Genomic DNA, 14,330 nt, shown 5'->3' with positions numbered 1-14,330 from the left:
GTCGTTCATACACATCACTGTGTTGCTGCATCGTCATACGATTAAACCACCAACAGAAATTAATGACCCCCTTAATAGGAGGGTCAGATGTTAGCATAGACCAGATAGCACCTATTGACTTTTCCCGTATCTTCCTAAACAGTTATCTAAACTTTGTAGGTCTCAAGTACATTGATCAGCTATTAACTGAAGCTCAATTAAAAAATATTTCACCAAATATAGAAAAACAGGATGGGTTTGTACCCTGTCATGGAGGAAGTCGCTAAGACACTGGAAACCGTAGACGGGTTCCGCTTGAGACAGTTATGTGATGTAAAACGCCAACTAGAACAAGACCGCGACACGCGGAAAGCACTATATAAGAAGTACCATAGAGCGTTAAATGCCGTGGACGGGGCTGATACTGCCCTTATGACAACCAGCATGGGGCTAGGAGCGGCAGGTATTGGGTTGTTAGCTACCATCGTGGCTACACCCGTAGTGCTAGGCATTGAAATAACAGCTGGGGTGGCAGGGGTGTTAGGGTTGGTCCTTAAGTTTGCATCACGCAGACTGCATCGTAAGGCATTGAAACACGACGAGATCAGGGTTCTGGCCAAAGCAAAGCTGAACACGGTAAGTGAGCGTATTTCCTCGGCACTCACTGACAACAAGATCTCGGAGGAGGAGTTTCGTTCAATCCTCTCTGAACTCGAAAAATATAACAAAATGAAACAAGAGATTCGGTCCAAGTCTCGTAAGTCTGCCATCAGCGAGGATGAGAAAAAAAAGTACATAGAACAAGGGGTGAAAAAAGCCCAGCAAGCCTTTATTACAAACACCAAAGAGATCATAGGCGATTCACATTAAACTGTTTCATCGAGGTCAACGCGACATAGCGGCACAATAGTGTCATAGCGGCACGTTAGACGCAGCCCAGCTTTGGGCGATGCAATCCCAGGATAGACCCATTAAACCGACACACTTCAGCCATGTCCCCGGTAGCTCTGTCGGTTAAGTGGTGCGGCTGTGAGGTATACATGTGGGGTTCGTATCCCGCTAGTGTCTCAACTTTTTATAGGCCTGGAAGTTAACTGGGGGACTCAAAAGCAGTAGGGGTAATGGTAGTGGGATCAAGGGCCTGACAAAAGCTTTATTTGTGAAATAAGGCTTTGCAGAGGCTTTTGTTGGACTTGGTCTCATACCTCCATTCCCCCTACTACTTGATGTAATTATGAAAGAATAAATCAACATGGTATTTGATGTTAATGTTTACTGGACTATTATAGAGAAGTGATAAATGGCAAAGAAAGATAACTCTACTTTATTATCATTGCAAAATTTAATAGCTACATTTTGAGCAGATATGAAATTAAATCCAAGTTTATTTGCAGTTTGAAACCGTAAGCAGAGATTATCTAGTAGCCCACGGACAAGTAAGATACCAGTATTTGATTGCCCGAAATGAAAACTGACTTGTCCCGGGCGTCGGGTGATGGGATTTTTGAACCCCTGTGTTCTCTTTAAGAATGCTGTGCAGTGCTTCCAATAAGGATCCGCTGTTCGTAGATCGGGAGTGTGTTTCTGGCATGGTTGGGTCGTGTTCTTGCAAGAGCCGGATTTAGTTCCGCGGATTACTCGGGGCATTCATTCCGGATTGGGGTGGCCACTATGGCAGCCACAGTTAACATTGAAGACCATCTAATCAAGACTATGGAAAGGCGGAATTCAGTCTGTTTTACTAGGTATATCAGGACTTCAGAAGCTACCTCAAGGAATGCCCACAAGTCTATGTGTCGCTCATAGCAGTGCGTGTAGCAAGGACAGTAGCAGCTCCTCCATTGTCCTAGGACGGACATGTTATTACACCTTAACTAAGACATTGCCATGTGGTCTTTTAGGATGTGCTTGTACTTGTGTCAGTATCGGCATCATGTCTAACAAGGCTCAAACACTCTACTATGGAAATTATATTACTCGTTATAGGATGTGTATATACCTGTGTTTATAGCACACCATGTCTACCAAAGTTCACGTACTTAATATATGTTATTTTACTCTATAGTTATTTAGTAATTGATAGAAGTGTATATACCTGTGTCAAAGATCTACAACTTTTCTGACACATCTCACGTATTCTACTATGCTAATATTTTTTTTATCTTACCACTTAAACTTCCTATATTTCTTTGGGGGCTCTCGGTTGTACCAACCTCGTTTGGGCGTCACAAGCTACTCCATACTCAGAGCATGGAAGGCTTGTGGCGCCCAAAGAGCATTACTTAAGCAGGGATCGTCCGGGTTATCGGACCCCAGGACCGGTATATCCCTCTCACGTACACAAGTCCGGGTCCCTAAGACCCCAGGACATTTCAATCTTCCGGCCCAGGTCAACACGACCCCAGGGCCTCTCTCTACCCGGGTCACCACAACCACAGGGTACACAGTAGGCAACCGAGGCAGCCCCCATATTGTGCCAAACATTTGTATGTCAATAAAAGTTTGTTGTCATGTATTACCTTGTCATGTTGTGTTTTGCACAAATTCAATATTTTTCAAGAAAAAATTGTTAGATAGGACCCAAGGTGGTGCCTTTTACTATTTTCAGATTTTTGTTATTTTTCTCGTTTTCCATGGAAAAGTTTTGGACTTAGTCTTAAAGCAAGGGATGGGCTTCATTTCCGGAGCACAACTCGAAAACCGTTCAGTATCTTTCAACAGAACTTGGCAGATATATGAGACAGATCTTGACAGATATGTGAGGCAGGTCCCAAAGTGGTGCCTTTTGCTATTTGCAGATTTTTGGCATTTTTATTTTTCCCGGTTTCTATGAAAACGTTTCGGTCTTAGTCTCAAAAGGGAGGTGTGGGCTTCATTTCCGAAGCACAACTTGAAAACCGTTGAATATCTTTCAACAGAACTTGGCAGATATATGAGACAGATCTTGTGGTGATGCCTTTTGCTATTTACAGATTTTTGTCATTTATATTTTTCATGATTCCCATGGAAACGATTTGGACTTACTAGTAGTCTAAAAAAATCAAGCTGGACTTTAAGGAACTTTCCGATGCTTTGTTCTTTCAAATATGTGGGGGCTGGGGGGATATGTCATCTTCTGATGACTCTTGTTAACACCTGAAGTTCACACAGCTGATATTGAATATTTAAGAACAGTTAATTATTCTCTAGCCTCTGAATGTTATGGAAAGCATGTTAGTTTCAACCTAAACTTTGTGTAAATCATGCCATGGCTTACAGAAAATCAGCGTCTCCACACCATGGGTATGCTGGAGACTGTAATGGCCCAAAATGAAGTGGCCAGACATTTTGATGTCCATCAAAACATGATCTCATTTTTATGGAGATGTTTTCAACATAATGGGAAAACGAGAGATTTGCCTTGGACCATCTGTCCATGCATTACATCACTGCAGCAAGACAGCCACATTTGACCCATTTAAGAAATTGATTCCAGATTGCTAGTTTCACTGCTCAGACCATTCCTGTCTTACATTCCTGTCATGAAGGAGCATAACATCCGCCCCCCACGGCCTGAAATACATCCAGTTTTGCTTCAAAATCACTGACAGGCACATCTTGCCTGGTGCAGACAGCATCTATGGTACAGGAGACAAGATTGGGATAGTGTTTTGTTCACTGATGATTACAAATGGCGAGATTTCAAATGGTAGGGCAAGGGTGTACTGACAGCGAGGTGAATGGTATGCTGATGTGTTAATGTCGCCAGTTTGGTGGAGGAGGAGTTATGGTATGGGGTGAATCACACCTCATGATCCTGAATTTGTGAACTGACTTTTGACACCACATTTCTTCAAGGGAATGTTACAACGCCTTGTGTCAAATCATACAGATTTCAATATTATCCTATCAACAGTTCAACAGTGATTAAGGAAACACCACAAATATCATGTTAGTATCTTTAGGCAATACAAAACGACATAACATCAAATAATGCACAGTTACTTTATTCCATTAGTTTTTGTTTGCCATTTTCACATTATGGCTTTTTCTGTAGATATTTTAAAAGTCTCGTGGATCTTGTGATTCATTCTCTCATGTGAACACTTGTATTAGATGATAATCTCACACTGTGTTAAATTTTCCAAAATCAGACATGAATTTATGATATGGAAAAGGAAATTAGAGGCAGTGAACTTTAGTGTTAAGGTTGTTAACAAGAGGCTTGAGGCACAATTTGGGGTCATTCAGGAAAAAATGGCAAATGTTCTTGCATGTAATGCAAATACCTGTTTAGTTGTTGATATGAAAATGTACTAAAGAAGGTGAGTTGTGAGAATTTTGTCTCAAGATTACGTTAATGTGGTTTCAATTTCTTTCAGTGAAAAATGCCTTACATCACAGCAAGACTACCACAATAATCACCCATGAACTTGGTAGGTGTCCTTTGACAGTTTGGGTCTACAACGGACAGAAATTCTCGGAAACCTTTAAGAAGATTTTGAAGAAGAAGGATAGTCTTCATGTTTTCATACCTTCCACTGGTAAATATGTTTCCATTTGAAAAATATACATTATATGTATGTCCTTAATAAAAACAACTGTACAATTTACTTACGTTGCCTGAGTTACTTGCAGAAGTCCAGAGCCTTCATTCAGAGGTTCCAGTTTGGTTTATTCCAATCATGTTCATAGCAATGAATCATTGCTATACTTCTTTGTCGATATGATGTATGACAAACCATCTCATTGTTGTGGGTTGATCATCTTCCAAACGTGTGAGGCGCTTGGGTTATTCTTCATCCTTTTCGGATTGCAAACCTGTCAGACTTCAGCAGATTTGTTGTTCCCAACTACCAGTACCATCCCAGGATTTTTTCTGGAGAATGATTGAACCAAACATGTTCTTGAATGTTACAAAATTGTTCATCATCAAATGAATGTTGATAAGAGAAAAAATATATCCTAACCATTATATATATGTCTTACATATTCAAGAAACTTATTCTCAATAAAGAAAATATTATTTAAATTTAACATGTTTTCTTAATATTAGAAATGTCTGAAAATGTATTTTCCTTGACCTACATTATTATGTTGCAGTGTTATGTTCAACGACATTGTAATTATATTACAGTTTTTCATTTAGAATTCATTGGTGAGCACATTGCTAAATTTAGAAATGAAATCTTAACTATAATCTGGAATCATCTAGATCTTCATAATTTTCATTTATTTCTAGCAGGTGGATATAAAAAATGTTGTGCATATATAACACAGATTATGATACCCTTAAAACCTTTTTGGACAGGGTTTTGAGGTATCCTTTGTGATATTCTTCTAAATTTTGATTCATAGATAAACTAAACTTGTTGTATTGAAGAAACATTTATTTCAATCTTTCAGTTTATATGACTAGTGTCAGCTCATTACTATGAAGCAACACATCACTTACATCCTAAGATTATTAGATGCACTTTGTTGTGCACTGATCACCGTCACAGACCTTTGAATTCTTCTGTGTATGCTGCATATTTCTTTAAAAGTTAATCAACACATTTTTGGCTCATCTGACCAAATGTCATGTGTCTTCAATCATATGTCCTACGTTCAATGTAGATGTCTTCATCTCAGAACTTACTGAACAAATGAAACTGATGGTTAAGTCTTTCAGTGATTACACATGAAAAAAATAACATCATTTGTTTAGTCCTTAACTGACACATGAATTGGCACAGTTGAATACAACAAGAAATAAAGCCATGAAAATTGGTGTATTGTTATAGTATTTGCTATATCAGAAGGTACAGAGTGAGTGAGTGAATTAGTTGGGTTTTACGCTGCTTTTAGCAATATTATAGCAATATCACGCAGGGGACACCAGAAATGGACATCACACACTGTACCCATGTTGGGAATCGAACCTGGGCCTTTGGCGTGATGAGTGAACGTTTTAACCATTAGGCTACCCCATCACCTCTGAAAATACAGAGGTACAGTCAAATCCCGATGAGTCGAATGCCGGTGTCTCGAATATTATGCATAACTCGAAGTACCTGTCGGTCCCGACCATTCCCTGTTATAGTTGTAATCATTTGAATACCGGTTACACGAATTCGTCTCATAAATACTCACGATGACTCGAGAAGGAAATTTGGTCCAATGAGATTCAAACAACAGCAATCTTGTATACATAAGCCGAAGTCAGTCAATGAGAAGTTGATCGGTGTAGCAAACTGATCCAATTAACAAACCTGCACGGCTCTCACCTTTAGGCAGACTAGTGATTTTACGGAAATCACTGTCTGTGCTAATCAGACTGGAACTGATAAGGTGCCCCTATTAGTGATAGGGAAATCATTAGGTAAACAAATGCTTAGGTGGAGGAATTAGGACTGGATCACCTTTTTTCTACCCTCATAGACATACCTATGTCTCGAATACATCGATAAGTCGAATGTATTACTTGGTCCCCAGCGATTCGACTCATCGGGATTTGACTGTATTGTCAGTTTTGTGTTTTGATCGCAACGATGAAATGATGCAAATTAGTCTCTGTGTTATTTCCCTATGACAAATATTGGGCTCTGTCCCAGCAAACAAAAGGTGATACTGACTAACCCAGATGATGTTTATGATGAATAATAGATGTAAATGATTGATTTGGTAACATATCTTGAAAAGTTATTTCACTAACAACACTAGCATTAGCTATAATTCTTGTTTTTCATTCAACAGTTCTGAAAGACAAATGTAGTTGAATGTCATTATCAGATATACTGTTGATATACAGTTTAATGATTAAATAAAAATTCAAAATCAGTTATTTTTATGATGAAATAAATCCTTCTTTAACCCCATCATCATTCCATTTAGATATGTAAAAAATTCATTTATTTATATGTAATTGATTTTACATGTTGCGGACTATGCTCAAATGTCATGGTTTTGTAATGTCATACCAGTACTGTGTTTCTCTGGGTGATGACATCTGATCTTGTCTAATTCCTCCTTTTTCATATCACATTGACCTACTGAGTGCGGTGTCATTGCTTGTTTTGGGGGAAGGGGAGGGGCTGGTGGTGTATAAAGTTTCCCTTTCCAAGGCAATACCCTGTTTTACAGAATCCTACATAAAAGCTTACACATGCATCATTCAGGTTGGAAACTACTAGGGCTGCAACGAATACACTATGTGGCGAATATGATATGTATCATGAATATTGGGTAACGAATACGAATAATTATTCACGAACACAATAATTGTAGTTTAGTGATTGATGTACAATATGAACGCCCATGTTGACAGTTTTGATTTGTCACAGCAATAACCAGTGATCTCATGACACTCAAATTTGGTATGTAATAGTTATAGTCGACAGTACCATGTGAAGTCTTGGCAAACTAACATGACTTCCACTACTGCAATGCTAGTACATGTTCCATTCTTGCATATCTCACTTTGGAAAGGACATAAGGGGTCAAGTAAAACATGCTCCCTTAAAAATATTCGTAAATATTCGTTAATATTCGGTTCTGGTGACCACAAATAATGAATTGAATTCATGAAGGGCTATGGTTCGATTCACCGAATATACGAGTGAATCATTACAGCCTTAGAAACTACTTCCTTTCTATTTAGGGATATTTATTTTTGGGGGTTATTTTTTTCAGATTTGGTGAAAAACACTGGGCTTAAACTCAGTTGGAAATATGGTTTGTTTTTGAAACAGAAATCGAAATCTGTCCATTGATTGCTCAATAAACTTTGAAATGATTTCAGTCAGTTGGTGATCTGGTGCCTTTGCTAATTTTATTTATTAATTATTTTTTTGGACTTCAGAATCAGTTTGGTGCATGGTTTGTTTCTGAGGGCAAACTCAAAATCTGTTGTTGAATGTTCTGTAGACTTTACAGATATGTTAATGAGATGGTGAACTGGTACCTATTGCTATTCAATGTTTATGTTTGTTGTTGCCATAACAACAATCTGGACATCAACTCAGTCCAATGTAGAAGATCAAAGTATGGTCAGTGTTTCCCAGTAAGTTCCATCTGTATCAACTACATTAGAATATGGTTATCCCAAACAAAAGACTTACTATTTTGTAAGTTCGGACTGCTCTACTATACATTGTCAAATAAAATTAATTTATGTGATAAAGTCTGTAACCCATTATTGTGTATTAGCAAAATGGTGTATTATCCTGCTTATGCACTGCTAACTTATATGTTTTATTTCAATTCCAACCAAATATAAGTGTCTCACACATATATTCAAGCAAAGTTGTTTTGCTGCTGAAAGGTATCTCTTTTCTTGGTCCTACTCCATCTCCATTTTTAAGAACTTTCTTTTGGTGACATCAGTGGTTTTTGAATAAGAACATGCAACGCTTTTGTGTTTTGCATGAAGAACTTGAGTGTAAAAACTGCTGCCAATTTCCTTAATTGTCCCCCGCCGCAACGCGGAATGGGGAGACTATGTATTCAGCAGCGTCTGTATGTACGTACGTACGTCCCGATTCTTGTTTACACGATATATCATGAACTGTTGTACCCAATGTCTTCAAATATGGTGACAGCCTACATTGGGGGATTACGCAGACACCAGTTTATTTGGGTGACCTTGACCTTATCTTCAAGGTCACCATGGCACTTTGACCACTTTTCAAACTTATTTAAACAGGATATCTCATAAAATATTGTACCCAATGTTTTCAGTTATGTTGACAGCCTACATTGGGTGATTATGCAGACACCAGTCATTTCTGGCATCTTGTATGTGACCAAAAAATAAAAAGTAGTAAATATAGATATTCCATTCTTTAGCAGCGGGGGACATTGCCACATCAGTGGCAAACACTTGTTTAGTAATGTTTGATTTTTAAGAATTTAAAGGGCTAATGAACCACACATCATGCCACAACTCACAAATACACAAATGAGGCGATTTTGATTGGTCCATTGGATAATGTCTCGACATCAGGTGGCATAGCAATTCCATATTGCCACTGAAACACCATTTCAGCACTGTTGAGATGTCAGCAGAACGATAATGAAGTTTCTGATTGCCCACTTGACACAATGCCAAGACAGGACAGATGGATATGGGAGACCAATCTCTGATACAGGTCCCAGACTGGAGCTACTGCTGCTCAGACCTTTCCAGCACTTCGGCATATTCCCAGGATTGACATTCAAACATTATAAAACCATACTCATTAAGGGTTGCAATGGCTCTTCTGAAACAGCACAATGTTCAAGTACTGGCTTGGCCTGCAAATTCACAGAAACTATTCTCTAATGGAACTTTGTGTATGCCATGTATCCAAATCCCCAAGATAGCATAAATGATTTGACAGCAGAGTTACAAAAAATATATCATGCCATTCCACAAGCCTTCCATGCACATTTGATAACATTGATGCATTGGTGATGCAAAGCTGATCTCACTGCTCACAATACCCTTTATTGAAATTTTGACATTGATTTTTACATATGATTGAATGACATTGAAAATCAAGGTCACTCTGCATTAACTAGGCCTTAACAAAGCTTGTGCACATGATAACTTTAGTATTTATGATGAATATATTGTTTAATCTGACAAGTGATTGTTGTTGACATTTAGATCTAGTGACTAGATATCCAGATGAGCTACATTACACTACAACTATTTGTGATGCGGCATGTTTACATGCACACTGATTTCAGCATTGACAAGACTTGCATATGATTCACTGAGATCAGGCTAAAACAAAAGCTGATAAACCTTTTCAAGGTTCCAAGAAAATCAGTTTAAGTACAGATGTGTAAGAAAAGCAAGATTTATGGATATCAGCTTCTATACGTGAATAATACGCTCCGAAACGTTGTCTTGTTCACAATAGAGAAGCTGATATCCATAAATCTTGCTTTTCTCATGTATTCCACTTCTAAATGCCCTTGAAAGATTTAATGTGCAGATGTTTAGTGAAATTTTCTGAAGATGTTGTTTGCACCTGGCACTACTTTTATGCTTACAGGCCAGAAAGGTTTTGCATCACAATTGGTCACCTGTCTCAAAGACACAAAGAAGCTTGATGGCAGCCTGTACACAATGACTATTGTAGTGCCGTCAGAATCACTTTTTAAGGAGTTTTCTCAGCAGTCTAAGTCTGAATCGACCTGGCTCAGTTGTAAGTGTTTACATATCTGCCTGTTCATGTTTACAAAGAAGAGCATGTGTTTATTAAGAGAAGTCTGACTGAAATGAAGAATGAATTTTGAGTTTTGTTTAGGTGAATTTATCTTTTGCAGTTGTCTAATGACCTAGTTTCAACAATTCTTGTAAAATAAAATATTCTGCTTACTCCTTAGCTCACTTCATCACCAAACATTTCTAAGCATTGAATAATAATCTTTATTTATCTTCTGAACATAAACACCCCAAACAATTATGTTAAGTTGTAATATGTCAAGGCACATCACACTGAGTGCTTTTATGAAAGTAAATGGTTTGATAGATATTCTGTGTGTAATCCATCAGTAACATGTAATTTTAATAAACGCAAAATATTCAGAGTTTCATACATTTTTTTTAGTTTTGAATATAATAGGACTAAGAACTATACTGTATTTATATCTGCCATGTGAACTGTATCTCCATTGAATTTGTCTCTGTTCTTTTATTTTACAATCATGTGCACCTTTCAGGGATTCCAGGCTTTGGGACATCAGGCTGGAGTCCAGAAATGGTTGATAGGTCATCAATACCCACAGTTGGTGCCATCAACATAACTGCTTCAGACATGGATGCTGTTACTGGGGCATATAAAACAGTCATGAAAAAGATTTCTGAAGTATGTGTTACAATTCTGAAATTTCACAAGAACTTCTCCGAATAGCCTACCTATAACAAAGCATTTTTTTCCCCCTGAACTTATGTAGCTATGGTTTGGTGCATTATTCATAACAATGACACATTTGTCAGACAATGCTGGGATGAGCTGTTCTGTAACAAATTCATGGTCATCAGCTTATTTGAATATAAGTAACATATCACAACTTGGCAGATATCCTAGATGTGATCCAGCTTGTAGTATGATAAGACTATCATTCCTTTACTCCACAGGTATCTTATGACTTTGATTTGGATGGTTTCAGCCTTTGATAAGATGATTTCTTATATGCATTAACCAACATCCAACTAGACTATTTCAACCCCCGTTCCCTTTTTCTGGATAGCCCTGAGATACCTGCCTCTTGTAGAAATGATATCACATGCGCACAAAGTGACTGGTTGCTTAGGTGTTTGTGTTTGGAACCAAATTTCAGTTAGAATTTACAGATAAACCCATTAATATAATGTTCATGTTTAAGTGTTTACTCTAATTTCTGGATGAAAGAGGTTCATTTGATTCATGTAATCGTCAAATAACACCTTGTCAAAGTCTCTCTTTCATCTGTCAATAGTTTATCCTTATCATGGTAGACAATTTGATCAGTGTTCTCCTTAAAATATCATTTGCCTGTTTAGATTCTTGTTTGAAAACATTGTATTCATTTGGATGAATCATGTCTCAAGCATCCGTTGACAGCTTATTTCAGAACAGTTTCACACACTCTCACATGCACTGACACTGATCAAAGTACTGAGACAATGTGCCTCTGTCCACACAGCTGTGAATGGGTACCTCGTAAGGATGGGAAAGCCACATTAACTCGGTGCACCTAGTGGCTGCAAGAGTTGTATAGTCCCCAGGAAGTTGAGACTGATAACACGATGTGCTGCTGTGATTGACATACAATGATCGAGGAAAACAACAAAGCGCCTGTGAGCAGCCTAGCTGGAACTCGGCGCTATATAAATAGATTATAATAATAATAATAATTTGTGGACCAGTTTCCTTAATGACTCACTGAGTAAATCAATTAACAGTAAAATCCTAAACTCATATCACCAGTTTATTACTAAAAAAGTAAGCACTTCCTGTGATATCACCACAACATATATACCAAATATACTTTTAATTTGAGTTTTGTACTTTATGTTTGATTTGCAGCTGCGGTAAATACTAGGCATAAGCAACTTATGAAATCATACTTAGGACATTGTGTATAAGTGTAAATTTCCTCAGTATTATTCTTTTACTTTGTAGTTGTAGCGTTTTTCATTTCATTATGCAGCTTTTGTAAATTATGTATACTAGAGTGAAATTAACATAAGCCTTAACAGGCTTGTTTGCCAGTTCAGGTTTCTATTTCTAGGAAATTAAAATATTTGTCTCAACAGTGGTTGATGAGTTTGTGTAGTTGAAGGATGAGTGTCCTCTTGAGACCTTGCATGATGGGACAGAATGCGCAGTGAACCACCCATATGGTATCTGCGTACCCTGCCCAGTGGCCGTGCTTCTGCTTTGACTCTGAATCCCATTTCAGCTTTTCTATCTCCAGCAAAAGTACTGTGATAAACTAGGTTCAAGCTTAGATTTCAAAGTTGACTTTTGAGGTGGAAACAATCTTTCCAAAACATTGACCTGTAGTTCAATATACTCAATGTTAAGAAAGTAAGAGAGTTTATGAATAACAACTTCTTTATTATATATGATGCGACGTTTCGGAATGGATTCTTATACCGTTGTCAAGCAAGAGTGAAGTACTACAGCACAGAACAGTCTTATATACATGAACAGGGATTAAGTAATAACAACATGTAGGAATGAATCAAGGGGATTAACAACAACAACAACAAGGCACGGTGGCAATAATGTAGTGACAATAGGAAGCCAATGGTGGTAGAGGTAGAGACAAAATATACATGCTGATGAGATTAATTAACAATGATAGCTGAAGTGCTCTAATCTGTTGTTTTTATCAGTTCATTGTATGCAGAAGGGATAAGATATCCCTGGTCTCTGTTGATTGAGGGCTTGTGTCTCCGGATTTGAACTGCTTCTGCAAGTTTCCTTTTGGTGAAGTACTGGTGGTTTTGGATAATATCTCCACATTGTCCCAAATTATGTTTTGATTGGGGCAGTTGATGATGTGGTCTGATATTGCCGATTTTCTGTCAGATTTAGTGGTAGATGATAAGTGTTCTTTGATTCTGATATTTATGGGCCGGGAGGTTTCGCCTACATAGGCCTCGCTACAGTCACAGTTGATTTTATAGACAACACCTTTGGGTTGATGTTGTCGTTTAGAGGTGTTCCTGCCATTAGCTTTCAGCAGGGTTTTCAGTGGTGTAGAGCTGGTAAAGTAGGTTTCGATGTCTGCTTGTCGCTTCAGGAGACGGCTGATATGGTGAGAGGTCTTCCCTATGAAGGGGAGGGAGATACAGGTGATATAGGGAGATATAGGTGTCTAAATGCCAATCAAACAGATCATACTGAATGTTGTATCAACTTGGGAGGCGATAGGAGCTGTGACTCAGATGAATACTCAGAAATTGCTAGAACAGAACCAGGCGGCTGATACTGTTGATACTGGCAGTCATAGTGGAGGGAAAAGGACAAATAGAGACATATATCTTAAAGTATCACACAGATTAAAAACTATTTTCAAAGTGAAGTGATGTTAAGAGGTAAAAGAAGGGATATAAAACATAACTTTTCTAGCACTGATTGAATGGAGAAATGCTGGCTGGTATAACCCATTGCCGAGCCCTGTTTGTTTTTCCATTATCAGTAGGACTGCACAGTATGTATTGCGGTATACCAGTATATTGCAATATGCTTTTCAAATGATAATTATTCCAATATTTTTGTCTGACAACTGGTATGTTCGGTAAAAAAACACATACTTTCATTCACAATACACGGTTTCCTTCATTATTCAATGACAAAATGGCATACTGTAATACTATAGATTGTATAAAACAAGAATCATCAGACGATGACAAATCCCGCCGCCCCGCGTTAAGAGAGAAGCGGGGAATATACACTCATTCTCAGTAATGAGAGACTTTTGATGTCGCAGCTGATTGCATGGTTCAAAACTGATTAAATTTTAAAAGTCAAATACAATGTTTCGTTTAGTAGAGTTATTGTTCACAACGTTTTGAAACTAGAAAAGTCATTGCTGTAGTTAAAGTTATGAAAATGCCATAGGCTTAATGTTGCAAAATGATACGCACATTACCTGTCGTCAGCAAACTATTTATTGTATAATGTCTGGCTGTGACTAGTGACTACCCTGCAAGTTATTGGTTCTGATATATATCCAATCATGAACATTTCTTTTGATAATTACGTACATCTTTATTACCATCAAGACAACAAAGCAAAGTTTTCGTTCATCTTGAAAATGTCGCCAAGTTACAAGATACATATGTTACTATAACAAGATTGATCATATTAATATATCTATTTTTTTAAAGTCATGATTAGTAA

At 37.8% G+C, this 14,330-nt stretch overlaps 1 protein-coding gene across 1 annotated transcript in view; it reads left to right on the top strand.

Moving 5' to 3' along the window:
* Positions 1-14,330, top strand: part of LOC124265429 — a 130,714-nt gene that overhangs the window by 77,012 nt on the left and 39,372 nt on the right. The window contains exons 9-12 of the mRNA XM_046700225.1: positions 4,341-4,502; positions 7,633-7,674; positions 9,984-10,136; positions 10,654-10,799. Of these exons, the coding sequence (XP_046556181.1) occupies positions 4,341-4,502; positions 7,633-7,674; positions 9,984-10,136; positions 10,654-10,799 (503 nt within the window). The remainder of the gene's footprint in view (positions 1-4,340; positions 4,503-7,632; positions 7,675-9,983; positions 10,137-10,653; positions 10,800-14,330) is intronic.

Source organism: Haliotis rubra, unplaced genomic scaffold (genome assembly GCF_003918875.1).
Source record: "Haliotis rubra isolate DU_JTF1 unplaced genomic scaffold, ASM391887v1 Scf1212, whole genome shotgun sequence".
NCBI classification, from domain to species: domain Eukaryota; kingdom Metazoa; phylum Mollusca; class Gastropoda; order Lepetellida; family Haliotidae; genus Haliotis; species Haliotis rubra.
Note: the sequence above shows the minus strand (reverse complement) of the source record. Positions and strands in the feature narration are given on the sequence as shown.